An 18,486-nucleotide genomic window follows, 5' to 3' on the forward strand; every position below is an offset into this window, starting at 1 on the left:
CCTCGGAACTTTGTGGTTGAGGAATACGTACTATGTCAGATAGCACTGTATCAAAGGAATAAGGAGTGGGTCAAACTAGCTCCAACATGGGATGGACCCTACATCATACATGATACCTCTGGGAAGGGATCTTACTACCTAAGAACCACAAAAGGAGAAGTGCTACAACACCATTGGAATGCGATGTACTTAAAAAAGTACTACCCGTAGTAGAATGGTGATTAAATCAGGAAAAGAAAGGTATGGGTAGCCCACCATGTTCTGTCCCTGAAAAGAAGGTATTATAAATCTTACTAATCAAAGAAAGAAGCTTTAATTGATATACATTGGATTAAAATAGACACCAACCGTCAGGAGTGACGATGAGGCATGGCAAGGCATAACTGTGCATATGTTAATCTCGGATCCTCGTGGCTACGGTTCCTTCCATGAGGCATAAGAAAAGATAAGATATCCCCTATAGAGATACCATGTCGAAGTAAAGCAGCCTTCACGCTGAACACGTAGGGTTACAGGAAAATTATTTCCCACGTAGGGACCCTCGCACCATGGTACCTTATGGCCAAAGGATATCCTGGTAGGACGTTGAATATTCCACCAAAGGTTAAACATACCTTAGCACCTTGTAATGACTTGATTGTGCGACCGGTTAGACACACTACGTTTAAACGAAAAAAATCATGCAAAAACATAGGTGAAATAATAATTTTACCAAAATATGTCTCACATTTCTTTAAAAAGTTGCATGGAAGATAACATGAAGGTTCAAGCAACCATAAGACATTGTTTCAAAGAACGGAGACATCTCAGCGAAAGAAGATACCTCAGCTGAGGACATAAACAACAAAAAGAAGTTTACTTAAACAAAGTACAAACGATAGAATCAAGGGTAAGGGAGACGATCAAAGACAACTCCATCAGCTTAGCGTTCAGCTTCAACAAAGGCCTTATTTATATAATCAATATCTGAATGCTCATATTCCAATTTCATCCGCGAAGCCTGAGCCTCCAAATCATAAGCTGATTTATGAAGGAGCTCCATCATCTGAGCACTTAGGTGGTCATTGGCTTGCTGAAGTGTCTCAGCATTGAACTTTGAAGCAGCATCAAACTGACGGGCTATCTCCAATGAAGATACTTAGCTTTGAAGGTGACTGACCTTGGCGTTCACACCTATGAGTTGTTCCTGAAGACCTGAGGACATACAAGGGATGAGTGAGAAACAAAAAGGCATCAATACGGGGCATAAAAGAGGATACGAAAAAAAAAGAAGCCCTTAAGCTACCTCCAGCGTGGCTAAGGGAATCTTCCAAACTACGCTCATCTTCGGCAAGATCGTCCTCGGTAGCATTAAGATCCTCAGCCAAAGTATCACGTTCGGTCTGGAGATCTTCAACATTTATCCGGAGCGAAGTATTCTCGGAGGATAAAACTCGGTAAACATCCTCTAACTCTGCCAACCTTTTGACCATATATGCATGGGATGCGGAAGGGGACACTGAAGAATCCTCACTAATCTTATCCTTAAGGGAACGAACCTCAGAAGATAATACGTTACGTTTGGTGGTAACTTTAGCTAAGGAAGTGCAGACATCTTCAAAGTCTGCATGATGCTTTTTCGGATAATCTCTTGAGCTGAGAGACGTTTTTCAACTAAGGCAATATCCTCCTTTTTCTTTAATATGAGATCCTCTTTCTACTTAAGGGTTTCGTCACACTCTTCACGAAGGAGAGCCATCTTCTTCACAAGGTCTGAGTTATGAGAAGCCTCAAGGGAGATTTGTGCCTCATTATGAACAGTCATGTTCATTAACCTATCAGACTTCTTCTGATAATACCAAACATGGGAGGTCAACTTGGCCACTTGCTCCCAAAGGTGTCTAAGCTCACCGGAGCTACCAACTGGCAGGCGTAGGTACTCTCAGTACCATGCTACCAGACAAAAATAAAAATGAAGCTAAAAGGGAGAAAGAACGAACCTATAACTTTGGAGGATTCAGAAGCCAAAGCAAAGTCAACCGCTTTGCGTCCCTCCTCAGCAACCTTTGTAGCATCATTGGCTTTTTTAAGAGCCATAAAACAAGCTTCTAAGGACCTTTGAGTCTTTCTCAACTCACTCTTCAACAAAGGTACCTTAGCAGAAGAAGCAGCATCACCTGAAGAAGACTGTTGCGCACTAACGAAGGCATAATCTTGGCGAGCACGCTCCAAAAGAGCACTCAAGTGAGTACACTTATCCCTATAGAACTTGAAAAAAGTACATCCAACATCGATTTGCTTGCGAAGCTACAAAACAATAGAACATAAGAATAAATGAAGGTTCAAAGCAATGCACAAAAGGTGGAAGAATAGTCGTTTACCGAGAACAAGGAAATGAGAGGAAGAAAGTCAGCATATGTATCCATGAAAGTCTCCATATCTTGGATGCTAACCCTGTGGATTTCACCAAAGCTCTGGCTAGAACAAAGTCAGTCTGGATCAATGAATAGGTCCTTAGCCACTCGATACTGAGCCTTCAGAGTATCCAATTTTGAATCAATCTCCCGAGAATCACTCAACTGATGACGATCAACCTCAGCAGAAAAGGGACCCTTAGCATCCCGTAATATGGATTCAAGGATGGCATCATCAGAGCTCCCAAGGCTCAAATTCTTAGGTAACTTACCTTTCCCAAGATCAGTAAAAACCCCACTAGTCGCTTGATAGCGAGCATGAGGTATCAATACTTGATCCTCACCACGACGAAGGGATGGCATGGTGGAAGATCTAGGGAAAAAATCAAGTACCTGTCTAGAAGAACCAACCAAATCCATGTCACCGGCAGAAGGAAGGATACCCATGACATTCCAATCAGGTGACGAAGGAGGTGGCCTAACAACCTTGCTAACGAGGGAAGTAGAAGCAGACTGACCACTTCCCAATGGAGCGGGCATAACATTGAAGAAGAATCTACCAAGATAAATCACAAACTTCTTCTTCGGCCGAGAATCCGAACTGCTGACCCTTACTACAGGAACAACACCCTTCGCGAACGAACCGCTTCAATGACGCGAAGTAGCAGGAGAGGACAGAGGTCCCTTAGAAGACAACACCATAGCACTAGTGACATCCGAAGCAACAAGTTGCATATCACTCGGGGAAGAAAATGCAGGCACCTCAACAAAGGAGTAGGGATCACAGCCATGTGAGAACTCGCTTGGCTCATTAGCAAAGAGCCACCGCCAACCTGAAGATTATCGCCTTCAACAGAACCACCACGAATGGGACTAGGACCTTCTTTTGAAAAATCTTCCTCAATATCCTCTAAATTAGGACTAAGGGAAGTATCATCCATGTCCTCATCATCAGGTTCCTCTTCAACAACCTTGGGATCCTCATCAGATTCTTGAACATCGATCACGGCTTTCAACTTTCCTTTCTTCTTGGAAGACTGTACAACAACACATGCGTAAGCTGAGGATTATGGGTAAAATACTAAGATACCTACGAACACTAAGGTAGGGTTATAATCCTTACCTACGCAGGTGTTGACTTAGTTGCTCCAATAGAAGCCCTCATTTTCCTTGTCCGAGTAGCTACGGAGTTACCAGCAGAAGAAGCGGGGGCAGGCTACAAAAAGAAAAGCATCAAAATACTTAGCAAAAGGCTAAATAACAAAGATGGAAAAACTGAAGAAATTCCAACGAAGCTTACCTCATCATAATCGGCAGGGTTAAAAACCCAAGGCTGGTAGCCATCATATTTAGAAGGCAGGGACGAAGCTGTACGAGGAACGTTGGGATTTGCGGTAGTAAATCCGTAGGCCCAAGGACCAACGACACGAAGAGGAGTACGTTCCAAACGATTATCATGATCAAGACGAATACGATCAGACTTCGGCAAGAAAATCCTAGCCAAGTAAGGGATAACCGTCAACCCAGTCTTGTCAATCTCCTCCAATAAATGAAGGCTATTGCCTTCCCTAATCTGCTTGGCAGAAACGTGAATGCGGCGTGGACCAACACACTAAGGAAGAAGATTGCTTTTCTGAATGGGCATCAGCATACGTGGCATTGAACTTGGAAGGGGTGTAATCCTCCTGCTTATACCTCTCAGGAGAAAAGGGGTCATAGACTCATAAGATTTCAGAGTAGTCTTACCCTTGCTACGGTACCAACTTTCACGAAGGGCACGACAGTAGTTACCGGTATACTACGTCACCCCTCGGACCTGAGTCTTGTTCACAGGGTCATCCCTGGTGGACTTTACATCGTAGTAGAAGGGATCCTTTCTATTATACAAAGGTACGAGCATACCTTCAGCCAACTGGTCAACGCTGATCAATAGGTTGTTCTCATCATAAGGAATGCTCCGAATCAGAGACTCAGTGAGAACGTCAGGACCATCAACAAAGGAATTTCAAACTTATGCAGGCGAAAAGACTTGGAGATTTCAGCAAGGGACCATCCAGAATAGCTGTCCTTGTAGAGAAGTTGCAATCTATGTAATTCATAATGTGGCAAAGGTGAAGGTCTATCTCAGGTAACTCAGTATGCTCAGCTGCCTCAGGCACCTCAATATCCTCAGTAGCCTCAGGAGGAGGGGAAGGCGTAGCGTCAAGATGATCCACACGCGGAGGAGGATCAGTCGAGGATCTATGCCTCGGATCTTTACGCGCAGGTTTCTTCGGAAGCCTCATAATTCCTAACACCAGAAGGAAGAACAGACCATCAACAATGGCGGAAAAAAATTGCAGTCAACTCAAAAATTCAATTGGGGGAAAAACGAGTGTACTTTGGGCATGGGTTTAACTAAACCAACCAAAGGAAACAAGTAGGAAACTATTTAATCAACTCATGATACGCAACGAAGAACGAATGACCCTCATGGTCAATTTAGCAGGCGAAGAACAATCATGACATAATCATGGTAAAAACGCGAAATGGGGAATAACCCATGTTCTTAAATAACATGTAAAAGCACGGGAAGATCAAAATCACTTCATGCAAGCACCACATCAACATCGACAATCAAGAGGAAAAAAATTCGAACCAAGCATGAGGAATACATAAAGCTACAGTAATCCGACAACAAATGTTTACCAACCTGCTGATGAAGATCGAGCGAGAGATTTTGGGAGTGGAAGAGAAGACCAACAGTTGAAAGCAAAAGAGAGAAGAAGAAATCTCCGTCAAAGAGACAGAGAGCGATAGTGAGAGAAGGAAAAGGAAGATAATGAATATCATTCCTTAAATTTCTTCTTATAGGAGGCGGCTGAAAAATCCAAAATTTAGTTATCTCGAAATTCAAGGGGAAGTTATTGCATGAAAGGACACATCGGTACCACCCAATCCATGCATGCAAAAATGGCGGTGTTATGGAAGTTTTTTCTTCCAATCCTACCAGTGGATAGAATAAGAAAGAAAAGGGGCAAACTGTGAATACCAATATTCAGTGGAGTACATGTCACGGTTTTAGTGACCGCATACAAAATAACTGTGTGGCCCCCGGTGAACGAAGGTACCATTTTTATGATATATCAGGATACGATGGACCCAAAGACATCAAAGATATATCTAGAACAGAAGGGGCTATAAATATCAAGCTTCACCAACAAAGAAAGGCATCCAATACCCAGGAGAGACGATCTAGTCTTAAGCTTATACCTCTTCAATGTTTAGAACTTAAGTATTTACTACAACTTGAGTTCTCTCTACTACTTTGGGAAGCATTTAAGATCTTTGTAACAACCAAAACTTAATACAAACAATCACCCATTACCCCGTGGACGTAGACGAAAGTCGAACCACGTAATCTCTTGTGTCTCATGATAAATTAGTAGCATTTACCTTATATTAGATTTCTTCGTTATTATTATTATCTTGAGTAACTTTTATTACTTAGCATTATCAGTTCAACTGAGATATCGTTACTACTTAGTATCAGATTTACTGAGATGTATACATTACGTAGACTATGGGAAAATTAGTAGTCACAGTTAGCGTATCATCAATCACGAAAACCGCAGATTTAATATTGTGATTAGGTTGATATTCTTGATTGAGGACAAAACTATTACCAAGATGATCTTGTAACTATTATATACTTAATTAAAGATCACAAAATATAACCACGACTGGCATTTCATTTAATTTTCTCATGACCTTAGTTTTACAATAACTTCACTTATTAACATTAATATTAGATTGATGAACTCCCACAACCTTAGACCATGGAAAAAATAATTCTTCAAAGCAGTTCACATCCCACAGATGAAAAAGAAGACCATGAATTCCAATGGAATGAGAAATATCATAACTATACACTCTGTTAATATAGAAATCTCTAAGCTTCCAATGACGCATAATGATTATCGACTTACCAATCTTAAATTTCCGCTCCTCGTGAAACTGACCAAAAAATCCTCTTTGACTTGGCCAAGAAGAAATATAATTTCAAATTAATACATCGTATATTCAAGATTACTAGACCAGTTAAATTTTTTAGAATTACCATTAACCAATCTTGTTCCTCGTCGAAAGAATGTTCTGAATTTCACAAGCAATATCATTATATTTAGAACCTATAAGTAGCCAAACTGAATATTCAAAACAGGAAAATAATCTGGTTAAACATAAACAGACGCTTAGCTTCAGAAAATGAAATAATCGAGGATCGTAAAGATTTCCAAATGGATCCTGAATTACCACACGAAATAAAGAAAAATATAAATCAATAATCTTTAGATAGCTCGATTCTTGATATTTTCATAAAGCACCCTTGTGAGTTAGTAACATTCCTATAAGGACTTCTAGATGAAATCTTTGAGTCAATTTCTTAGGTTTGAGAGACAAGCAGGAAACTACCTCCAAAGTAGAATTATAAACCCAATTCATTGATTTTTCCGGAAGAAACTTTGAATCTCTAGAAACTTTGAACTTTTTCTGCTTTCCTCTTTGATCCTGAGACGATTCAAAAGATTTTAAACTCAACAAAATTGTAGAACTATGATGAAAACAAAGAAAATATAAAAAGCGACGCAAGAAAACTTTACAAACCAATAAGTCCTGGCTCTAAGAAGAATGACTCAAATATCCATCTTTAGACAACAGAGAAGTTCAGTTTGCATAATCCTAACCGTATCAATTATAAGGATTGACGCGGTTAGAAGTTTAGGTTCTTGGGAAGATGCGACATGCAAGAAAAAATTCTGAAAAAAGTCGGAAAAGGAGAGAGAACATTCTATACAATGAAACAATGTGCTTTAAACTATTCCTACCATTAGAAAGTGATTTAAACACTGCTCAATGTTTGAACGATGCTTATGTTGAGGTCTATTTTATCCATCGAGCTTAATTATCTGCATGCTAAATTTAGTAATTGTTATACCATTGAAGTTTGGAAGATATGGTTTAATGTTAAATATAAGATTTTCATTGCCACCCCAAAATGGCAAATGTATCATTTTACATTATCCATCGTGGATAATTTAAAGGTCAAGCTCAAAGATGGGATTTTTTTTTTGGGAACTTCAACACAGAAATGGGTGTTCGTTTCTAAACAATACAAGAACCGGATAATACCTGAAAGAACTTCGATCTCATGGAGTGAATTATTTTACCAACCTTTTTCTTCGAATATTTTCCTCAACAAGCCTCCAATTACAAACATTCATCTAAACTACATCTCTTTTTTCCCATAATAAACCTGTCAACTTGTCATGTCATCAGAAGAAGGGTTATCATGATGGCTCTCCAAATAAATAATGATAATGGCTTAGATATGCATGATGCAAAAATATTTTCGAACGAAGAACATGATGCTACTAATATTATCCCTCCAACTGGAAATTATTGTAATATAAAAACACCATAAAGTGGGATGCAATTTGATACTATTGAAGAAACGAAGGAACATTATTATACTGAGTAGATTGACTAAATAGGTTTTCTATGAGAATTCGAACAAGTGTAGGCGAAATGACAACAATTTTTATGGTGTGCGCTCGTGAGGGAAATAAAACAAAAGAAGAAAATAAAAAATATTAAAGTTGAAATACCTTCATATCTGACTGCAAGGCAAAGATTCGATTTTTTCACGACAACGGACGGATAGTAACACAACTTTTTGATATTCACACTCACAAATTTGTTCCACTAATGAAGAGGAAGCTCATGCTCATTGAGAAATGCATGTAAGATGGCACAAAAGATCTGACAATGGCATTTTACAGGGAGCTCCAGTTTTTCAAAACCTTATCGATCTTTGGTAGTGCGGAGATATAATCTAGCCGAATAAATTGTTCGAATCATTTAGACAATGTCAGTCGTAAGAACTTGGAAGTTGCTATGCCTATTCAGTCATCAATAGTTTACGGATAATACAATTTGAAAAGCCATAGCTTTTTTATGCAGTTCAAGTTGATGAACAAGGCAGAGCAGTAAAAATTTTTTGGGTTGATGCTCGGTTACGTATTTTTCTTTGATAATACATAGTACATACAGAACAGATAAATATGAGATGTTGTTTGCTCCTTTTACAGTGATGAATCACCATCATTAACTATACGGCTTGGATGTGTATTTTTACAGGTTGAGACCGAAGTTATGTTTTCATGGTTGTTTAGTATTTGGCTTGAAGCTATGAGAGGCTAACATCAATTTTCAATTATAACAAACCAAGATGCTGCCACAGCGATTGCTATAGAGAAGGTATTCACAAACAGTTATCATTGTTTATGTCTCCAACATATTAAAAAATCAGAGAAAAGTTATCTCACGTTTACTTAGAAAAAGCAAAATTTAGGAAAGATGTGATTTTTGATAGGATAAATGGAACACCGTGATCAAAGAGTTTGGCTGAAGTAACAATAATTGGTCAAAACATTTATATGGATTCATGATTTTTTGAGTGCCCATTGTAGTTATATAAAATCACTGAGAGGCTAAAAACGAGAATCTAGGGTTTTGAAAGTGAATTACGGGAGGTTCAACATGAATGGTCTTCGCCTAAACCACACACAATGGTCGTTCAAAGGCTACTTCAGTCATAAGAGGGGCCGGTTTTAAGGAGAGAAGCGGAGATGATTAGTGACATCAAAGAATAAATAATAGGTCCGAGAGTTTATGAGAAAGTTGTGTGTTAGCTTGGAGAAATAGAAGATCTATTTAGAGCTGAATTCTTTAATCTCAGGTCAGTGAAAATAGGGATTGCATGTCGTGCTGAGAAATTTTCATGTCTTTGCATGAGTATATTGAGATAAACTAGGCGGAGAACTCTCTTCTGTGATGAAAAATAGGCAGGATATTTCTTACACGTGCCATAAACCGCCAGAAAAAATCCCTAATTGATATCCCTCATTTGCGTATGACTAAGCCAGCCTTTGTGATGATGTGTCGAAAGAGAGAAATATTCTATGTAGCCGACGCTGGCCAAGATAAAGAGATATTCTCTGTTTTGTGAACATGACTATGATGAGTCACGTGAAAATGCAAGTAATGCCTCAGAAATCATGTGTAGAGTGTGAGAGGAGATGGGATTAGACTCCATCTCTTTGTTTCCAGTCACATATGTCATGTGGAGGCCGAATTCTTGGCTGTGGGTCCCTTTGGTGAGCATGAGGAGCTTTTGGGAGTTTATCAACGTTTTTTGATAAACATGTACAGTTCATGCTCAATTTACTAGCCTTGAGCGTATTTGAGATGCTAAGAAAGAAGCATGTGCCCTAGATGAGGCTTGTGCCCGAGTCTTGTGGTTGTACGAAACTCTTCATAAGAGATGGTTCAGCTGGGACGTATACTAGAAATCGTAACTATGAGTGCCTGAAAGACCAAGAGATGAGTTTTTCTCGTGAGAGTTGAGATTTGACCTATAGAGCTGAGCTTGTCTTTTGGCAATGAGGATCGAACTTATGTTCAAGGCTCTCTTTTTACGCTCAGTCATCTCCTATTTTAGTTTTGCTAAACTTTGGAGGCAATTATTGGCTCAGAATGATGACTCGGTCCCTAGTTGTAGAATTACCATTTTGCCTCCAATCTTTAAATGACAAATATGCCCTTCATCTAAATTTCACCATTCTGGACCTGTAAACCACCGTGGAACTTTTATGGTAACATGAATATAACTGGTTGTGGCGAAGGTATAAATGCAGTTTTTAACAAATTTATCTCGCCAAAGGCCAATCTTAAAGAATTTGCAATTACATATGAACAAGCACTAGAAAAGATTGTTGACAAAGAAATTGAAAAAATTATGTTCCATAGCATACAAATCAACTTATTATTGAAAAGAACTTAATTCTAATATTAAAGCATGAGGCCGATATATACACTTGGAATATTTTTGGAAAGTTTCACGAGCAATTATATGAAATGGAAAGAGTTGATGAGTTGACACCTAATTCAACTTATGTATATCCATAATATGAACCCTACATGACGTACAACTATCCACCAATTCAGACGACGAGATGAAGCGGAGGAGGAGCATCACCATAATAACCAAGAACGAACTCAGACGAGGAACAGACTTTCTTTCGGTAACGGAAGAACAAAATGTGGAGAAAGAGAGAGATAAGATTCATTTTAGTTTCCTTTACATTATAAACTTTTTATCGACTCTGCTTGGTTGGAGCTACAAGGCTTTTGCTGGGAAAAAAAAGGATGCCACCACATCAAAATTGGTAACCGTTAACAGTTAAATGTGTAGAGATAGACGGTGAGAAACTTTTGTCCGAAGCTTTAGCTAAAATCGTGAGTCTCGTGATCCGGACCCTTAAAGCAAACAAAAATTTCACCGTAATGTTAAATGTAAAGTAACTAGAAAGCATGCGACTGAAATAAACATTATCACCATAATGTTTATGATAATAATTTTAATAATTATCACACATCAACATAAAACTGAAATCGACTCGTAAGAACTCGTCGCTATGAAAACTTTAAACATTTTTCATCAGAATAATTAAGAAATGAAAACTTCCCATTTTTTTTTAATTTATAGTTTTAAAAGATGTATGAATTAAATGATATTTTCTGATTAAAAATCACCTGTCTTATTTTGGCATTAGATTAAAAAAAAAATTATTAAAATTAAAAAAAAACTTCTGGTTGTTTTAGTACCTGGAGTTTTAGGAAAAACAATGACTACCCGTAAGGTGGATATTGTTTATCCTAGACTCTAAGTTACCAAATTCAACAAAGGAAAAGGCATGCATGGGAATGCCTCCGGTATCTCCCAACAAACAGTCAACCTCGGTATCCCATTTGAAGAATAACCGATGATCATTCTTCGATGGAAGAAATCTGGATTTCTCCGTTGTGGTGTTGAACTTGGCGAGTGTATAGAGCCCTCCTTCATGGAGCAATGGCCTGAACTTCCATATCAATTTCTTAGGGACGATGTCGTGCATGGTATCTCCCTGTGTAGGATGTAAAGATTGATTAGAATGCTATTTTATTGTATTTAAAAAAAATAGTCTCATTCAGATCGCAATAACAATATACTCACGTTTTCGTCAATCATTAGTAAATCCAAAGTAGTGACTTCGTTCGTCGCCATGAAATCGATCTCTTCCCATTTTCTCGCAACACGAAACTTGAGTTCTGAAGGTTCATTTTCATCACAATCATGCATTCTCGAAAAGGAAGCAAACACATTTTGGGTAACGCTTTTCTTGGGGCTGCAACTAATCATGTTTGACATGTTGATACTCTTAAGCTAAAAATTTCACCAAAAAAAAAAGTTGGGAATGAGTGAATGAATGAGAAATGTGTGAATGAGTGGATGGGTGTGGTTGAAGAAATACATTCCTGTATTTATATACACGCTCATTGAACAATAGTAATAAGTGTACCTTTTAATTTATTGGGCGTTTTTTTTTCTTCTACCTATTATACATGAATAATTAGGAGCAGCCGTTTCGTTGCATTGTATTTATGATGATGGGAGGATAATTAGGTGAGAAATGGTGAGATTTATTTCTTAAGCTTTAATTCTACATATTATTTGGTAAGTATTTCTATTCAAAACGGTAAGCTTTAACTCTTAAATTTGTAACGTTTGCCGAGTTGAAATGGTGAGATTTAATCCTAAATCTTAGTTGTGCATGCCCATATACTATCCGATTAGGTAAGTATTTCAAATGGTGAGATTTAATCCTTATTTAGCTGTGCACGCCTTAAGTATTAGCTCCGTTTATTATGAGTAGAAATTTATATCTTTTAATAACGTTTCCTTTTCGGTCTCTCTTCCTTTGTAAAACTATTATTATTTTTATATTATTCTAACATAATAAACTTTATCAATTGGTTTCAAAAAATGTACAAGCTTTTAAAAAATGTTTTTGAAGATCATCCATTCTTCCTTTTTTGTAGCTGTAAAGTTTCCTCGAAATAGTATGCAAACATATATTTATTCGCAAAGAGGTTGTTGCAACGTTTCCTTTCTAAGTATATATTTTTTTAAAGTTCTTTGTTCTTTGGATTTTACATATGGCAACTCTAATGTTATTTTTATTTTGCAGGTTGATTGTAGTTGGCTTATTCGATTGCCATCTTTTTGGGGGGCTTTACATATAACAACTTCCAAGGTATTGCACTCTACGTAACTTTCCTCACCTTACTCGATTGTTTCATTTTTCTAAAGTTCTTTTTTTTTGTGTTTTACATATAGAAACTCTAATGTTATTTTTATTTTGCAGGTTGATTAAGGTTGGCTTATTCGATTGCAATTTTTTTTTTTTGGGTTTTACATACTACAACTCCCAAGGTATTGCACTCCACGTAACTTTCCTCACCTCACTCGATTGTTCCATTTGTCCAATGAGTACAATGGAATCATGCTTTGTATTTTTGAAATTTTTCATGAGTAGAATAAAAATTGTTCCTATTATTTTTAAAAAGAATACATTGTTTGTGTTTTGCAGATTGTTGAAGATTGGCACCCCTTTTTTTTTTTGAAGACATGGTTAAAAGTTATTGTAGCAGTTGAAGATTCGCACCCTCTTCTTTTTTTAAGACATGGTTAAAAGTTATTGTAGCATTTATAGTTTAAATTTTTTTTGTTTGTAATGCTACCATTTAATGGTTGTAACGTTTAATTGAAAAAGAAGTAATTAAGAGGGCTAGAGGGGGTTACAAACACCACAACCGCTATATATCTTTTGCTATGATGAGACTAAGTTGGTCGGATCACATATTTGCGACCGTCCAAGACTCAAAAACCTATATTGTTTTGTATTATAGATATCACTCACAATAATCAGCTCGGAAAAGAAAGAAAATGGTAAGAAAAAAACACGACCGCGTCCATCTAGTGATACTCATTGGTGGACTACAACGCATCATCTTAGGGGCTACGGTTGCGTAGGCCTCTGGAGTTCCAGCCATTACTGGTGTGGTACGAGATATCTCGAGTTTAGTGGTCAATATTGGCCATCAACAGGTCCTACTTACAGAAGTAGTCAAAACGAACATGACTGCAGCGCTGATTAATTAACCAATGGGATCCCACTTAGTTATATAGACTATTATAGAGCGCCGCTATTTTTGTCAAGGGCTAAAACTTCAAAGGCAGCCGAGCCGATTATATTCCTAAGGTTGTTCAAAAAAAGATTATTCCCATTCAAAGTCAAAGACAGTTGCTAAAGGCAGCCAATCCTATTTCCTAAATTATCAGTCTCTGTAACTTGTTTGATGATGCCTGATTAAGTATAAGGAATATCTGACTCGTTTTACTGCGAGTGACTACCGTTAAAACGTGTAAAACTTCGTGATCACAACTAGAATATGAATGTATTTAGTGTCTTTTTACCATGACTTCCTCCTGGTTAGGAAACAAAACCAATTCCTAGATGAACTCAATGTCAATCATTCATTACAACCTATAAATATCAACTTCCCATCGTTATTCTCTTCCATTCATAAACTTTTGTTCTACCTTCTCTCTTTTTTTTTTCTCTTTCTTTACGATCAGTGGGTCATTCTTTTTTAAACTTACTACAAATTTGCAACAGAGAGGACACGGGCTTCTACTTTAAGGTCAGGGAATAAGAAAAAGTCAAGAAAAAGAATAACCAGAACCAAATCATCAACAATGGCTGATATTAAGACATGTTATAGAGGGAGTATGCTGATGATCAAATCCATACCGCATGAAGTTCTTACAGAGATATTGGCGAAGGTGGCTTCTTCATCATTAGCTGACCACTTAAACGTCAACCAAACGTAAGCAATGTTTTCAATGGTACTTTTCTTTCTTTGCTGTTTATCTTTATTAATTTTTGGGTGTAATTAAGATTCATCTAATAGCCTTCTTTTATTCTTATTGCCTCACAAAACACAACAACAAAGGCATTTAAAAAAACCAGGAACAATGTTGGACACTTTTTCTAACTCTATAGATTAACATAAAGGTTTTGAAATTACAAAACAGCAATAATTTCACTTACTGGTTTGTAGACCTTTAGGAGTATAACTTTACCTGGCTGACATCAACATGGATTCTTATCTGTCATCATACTGCAGTTGCAAGTTTTTCCATGAAGTTGCACAGGACGATTTTATACTCCGACATGCCTCCCTTGATGAAGTCCCAGTAATTCAATGGACCTCGAAGGCCGAGGTTGCATCTTTCCTGAAACGATGCGAACACGCTCAAAATCCAGAAGTTCTGTATAGGCAAGGAATGGTATGTATTTGTTTCATAAAACATTCTCTTACTTGTTGTACTAAACACTAGTGACGGTAAATCAGTTTGCGGGTTGAAAAGGCGAATACATGGTTATTGATGCATCTTTGATCTTTCTAGTGATATATCTTTGTCGGACTGACAAGAAATCAATATTTACATTAGGCTGACATAATCAAATAGCAAACTTCCTGATTTTCTGTTCCATTTTGCAACTTTCTTCTAGTCACATCACATGACAACGAACCACTGAATGGGTTGATAAAAATTAGATATCTTGTAAGCTTGCGGGTCTTATGTGGATCTTGTAATCTTTCTTGACCACCGAGCTTGCGCCTATATCAATCTTTCTTAACCTAACTTTTCTAAGATTACTTGGGGAGTGGCTTTTCTAAGTCCCACAAGAAAACCATTTAAGCTAATAATCCTTTGAAGCCTTTTGCAACAAGGTCCCTGGGGTCATTCAGATTGAAGACCACCTATTGGTGTGATGGCTTGTGCGAACAGATATCAATATACAGGACCCACAATTGACTCACATCTCAGTTTTATGAAATTCTCTTCATTAATCAGCAAACACCTAAAGTTTTGTTATCTCAATTTGTCTTAAGTTTCTTTTTTTTTTTTTTTTGGTCTTAGGTGGAGTTCTTTTATAACAACCAAATCGAGTTAGGACGGGAGTTATTGCAAAGATCATCTAATTCTGGGCATACAGTTGCCACATATGTTCTAGGAATTATATTCCTTGATTCTGGTGATAATCAATCAATCCTTAGAGGGAGAGAATTATTGAACAGAATATTAACAAAAAGATCCAATAACGAGAGATCAAGAGGTGAAGATGTCGAAGAATGTCGAAGGAAATCAAGGAGGGTTATTAGGCAATTGTGGGTTAACAATTCTCTTAATCCCTCAAATCCCTCACAAAGCCAAGCTTGCAATAGTTCAAGATGCACAACTAGTCAGAAAAATGTAAATGGATGGTCGTCGGATTACGAAGATATGTCGGATTGCGAAATATGCAGATGCAACCGCGAGTTTTCTCATTTTATTAAAATGGTACTAGGTGTCAACTAGTTAGTCATGAGTCTCGTAGTAACTAATAAACAATTTTCTTCAAATGGGTAGTTAAACTGATTATATGGCATACAACGTACCTTAAGAATATCATTCGTGTAGATTGCTTTACTAGTCTCTGAAGTTTGTTGGTACTGTCATTTCAGTGAAGTATTCCTTCTGTACGCTATCAGCAGAGCAAAATCTCACCTGCATATAAAAACTAACCATATTACCAGGCATAATAGCAATATACATCCATCGTCATACATACATTTTTGGAGCACTGACCAGGAACAAACTTGCAGAGGTAGATTTTAGTTGAACTTACAAGAGAAGCATATGATCTTAATAAGGGCTTGATTAGCTGCCAAAGCGGAAAAAACAAGAAGGGGGTATCTACAAACAGAACCTGTCCCGACCGCTTTGGATAGTAATAATAGAACACATCAAACTGTGAAATAAAGAAACAAGCCAATTAGTCATAACGTATTTGACATCTTCAAGTGGATGGTAGAATTCAACTATATAAAGTCCCTAATGCGGATGACTGTATATATATTATTCATCTTATAGTGCAATGATACAATGCCACCAGAAACTTCTATTAATTAGTTTTCGAGATGAAATCATAACTCTACGTAAAGAAAAAAAAAAAAAGAATGAAGAATGAAATGTAGTGACTGATCGAAAATTGTGAATCCAGAGTTAAGTTAACATTACCAGAAACCTCAAAAATTCAAAGTCGGAATTCTCTGTGCCAAATCCCCGGAAGTCAAATATTCCAAGTATTTCTTCTTTCCCATCTGGGAGTCTACTTAATGCCTTCTCAATCAGAAAAACACAAAGTTTCTCATTCTCAATTTGATCTTCCTTCTGCAACCACATCATTGTTGCAGTTACAAGAAAACATGATATGACAGCTTAAGAAACACCCAAAGAACCAAGTAATATCAGATACCATGAACACTGATAACGCAACAAAAGATAAAGTTCAATGCTATAAAAGAATACAACGTTTTCTTGAGATCACTAATTTATATCCATGATACTAAGAACAACGTACATAGGGAATTGACTTTTCAGTCTTACATCAGGAAAATGCTTAGAAGCCACAACCACAAGTACCGGCATGCCGTTGACATCAAGACAGTCATGCACCTAGGCTTTCCCAGATCGAGCTAGTCTCTCTACAGATTCCTCCGACAATTCTGAAACGTTAAACTCTTGACGCCATTTCTAGTTGGGTCAAGGATGAATACTACAATTTGCATGAATGACTGAAAAGAAAGTAGAATGCTATGCGAAACTGTAAAATCAAAAGCCAATAACAAAAATTTCCACCATATTTGTAAAGTTACTTACAGAATACTTGGTTCAGGTAATTGAATATAACAGGAATCTAAATACTTGAACCAAACATGATATTAATGCTAATGAAATACTTTTCCGTGCAAAACAACAGAACTTCCATGAGACTAATTGAAGCAAGCAGTCCAAAACTCCAAATGCTATTTAATATTAATGAAATCATGAATAAGGTTGTAATGGATACAATGGCTTTAGTCAAATTTGAAACAGATTCCCCAATGTCAAATTTTCTATCTTTAAGAAACCAAAGAATCATATCTTCGTCATCTCTTCCGTTCTTTCCAACTGGGAGATTTTTGTAATCTTTCTCAAGCGTTTGTTTTACTTTCATTACCATCTGCAGAACTTAAAAACATGGTTCCTATAAATTCGTACACAACTTATTCAAGAGCTCTATAGTATGAAATTGAGTTCCCTAAAAACATAATTGCATACTACTGAACTAAGTAGAGAATAATCCAATTACCTTGTGTGGTTCAACTGGTTCTGATTTTTCATTCTTAATTGAGAATTTGCGAATTCGAAGAGGTTTACTGGTATGTTGATTTGGATATAATAAATGGTGACGAAGAGGGTGACTCAGACGGATAGCCATTTCTCTCTATCTTCTAAAACTCTCTCTCCCTCGCTCGCTTATCTGCCTTTGTTTTGAAGCCTCGTACAGGAGCCTACAAATCCGATAGAGGGGCTTCTCTAGGATTCCTAGGTGACTAATCTAACGACTACAGTAGCACTTCACTAGTATGTAACCCGTGATATACACCGGGTACGATGGGAATTGCCGTTTGATGTGATGGGCTTCGCTCCGCACCCGTTACCTGCAATAAAATATCTTCAAAGAATTTATGATTTGTCTGATTATTTTTAATGGATGTGGAAGTTTGATACTCTTTAGTAATCAAACTATTTCTTTTAACAATCAAATTATATTATATATATAAGTTGCGAAGGATTTGGACGTGATGTGATGTAAGTATAAATCAAATTTTACGTTACTGATCAAAGAATTTTGTGTTAGAAAGGCTTAATCTTAATGGAATATCAACTCTAGATAATCCATGTCTTTGTATACTAAAACTTTTTCGAATCGTAGTCAAGCTCAAACGTTGCTAGTTGATTAATCACCGTCCTATTGACCACCGATGATAAAGACATGAGAATTATAAAGCACCCAATTTCTTGTAAATTGTTTGGGCTTGGTCTAAACCACCTAAGACGATTATGGACAATATTTGTTTTTTTTATGGAAAATAATAAAAGATGACCTGTGGTTAATTTAAGATGACATAAGTGTCTAACAAGAAACAACTTTTGCATGCATCAGGAAACTACTGTACTCGAATCAGTTAAAAGACTACAAATCTGTTCATCTATAGAAAGTTTTGGGCTTTA

The 18,486-nt window shown here is 37.1% G+C and overlaps 2 protein-coding genes, 1 long non-coding RNA gene and 1 pseudogene across 4 annotated transcripts; 1 reads left to right on the forward strand and 3 right to left on the reverse strand.

Moving 5' to 3' along the window:
* Positions 1 to 706: 706 nt before the first annotated feature.
* On the reverse strand, positions 707 to 7,350 carry LOC113317871. 2 transcript variants are annotated; one of them, XR_003344074.1, is made up of 8 exons: positions 7,038 to 7,350; positions 6,362 to 6,941; positions 3,694 to 4,683; positions 3,517 to 3,609; positions 2,361 to 3,430; positions 1,980 to 2,286; positions 1,286 to 1,902; positions 707 to 1,194 (listed from the first exon to the last, which is right to left on the reverse strand). It is a non-coding gene; the product is annotated as an uncharacterized LOC113317871 (long non-coding RNA). The 2 variants fall into 2 exon arrangements; XR_003344073.1 differs by having other exon boundaries at positions 1,286 to 2,286.
* Positions 7,351 to 11,091: 3,741 nt separating this feature from the next.
* On the reverse strand, positions 11,092 to 11,667 carry LOC113317969. The gene is made up of 2 exons (XM_026566085.1): positions 11,488 to 11,667; positions 11,092 to 11,398 (listed from the first exon to the last, which is right to left on the reverse strand). The coding sequence occupies exons 1-2, from the start codon at positions 11,611 to 11,613 to the stop codon at positions 11,108 to 11,110; spliced, it is 417 nt and encodes a 138-aa protein (XP_026421870.1). The 5' UTR covers positions 11,614 to 11,667; the 3' UTR covers positions 11,092 to 11,107.
* Positions 11,668 to 12,361: 694 nt separating this feature from the next.
* Positions 12,362 to 15,813, forward strand: LOC113317074 (putative F-box protein At1g67623). Its single transcript, XM_026565222.1, has 3 exons — positions 12,362 to 14,204; positions 14,505 to 14,667; positions 15,307 to 15,813. Exons 1-3 carry the CDS (start codon positions 14,074 to 14,076, stop codon positions 15,742 to 15,744), a joined length of 732 nt encoding a protein of 243 aa, XP_026421007.1. The 5' UTR covers positions 12,362 to 14,073; the 3' UTR covers positions 15,745 to 15,813.
* On the reverse strand, positions 14,237 to 17,881 carry LOC113317073 (annotated as a pseudogene).
* Between the last annotated feature and the right edge of the window lie 605 nt (positions 17,882 to 18,486).

The sequence above is a fragment of the Papaver somniferum genome, chromosome 10, assembly GCF_003573695.1.
Source record: "Papaver somniferum cultivar HN1 chromosome 10, ASM357369v1, whole genome shotgun sequence".
In the NCBI taxonomy this organism is placed as follows: Eukaryota; Viridiplantae; Streptophyta; class Magnoliopsida; order Ranunculales; family Papaveraceae; genus Papaver; species Papaver somniferum.

Coding starts and splice junctions, on each gene's coding strand:
- LOC113317074 (XM_026565222.1), top strand. CDS start 14,074: ATGGCTGATATTAAGACATGTTATAGAGGGAGTATGCTGATGATCAAA. Junction 14,205..14,504: donor CACTTAAACGTCAACCAAAC/GTAAGCAATGTT, acceptor ATCATACTGCAG/TTGCAAGTTTTTCCATGAAG. Junction 14,668..15,306: donor TTCTGTATAGGCAAGGAATG/GTATGTATTTGT, acceptor TTTTGGTCTTAG/GTGGAGTTCTTTTATAACAA.
- LOC113317969 (XM_026566085.1), bottom strand. CDS start 11,613: ATGCATGATTGTGATGAAAATGAACCTTCAGAACTCAAGTTTCGTGTT. Junction 11,399..11,487: donor TACTAATGATTGACGAAAAC/GTGAGTATATTG, acceptor CATCCTACACAG/GGAGATACCATGCACGACAT.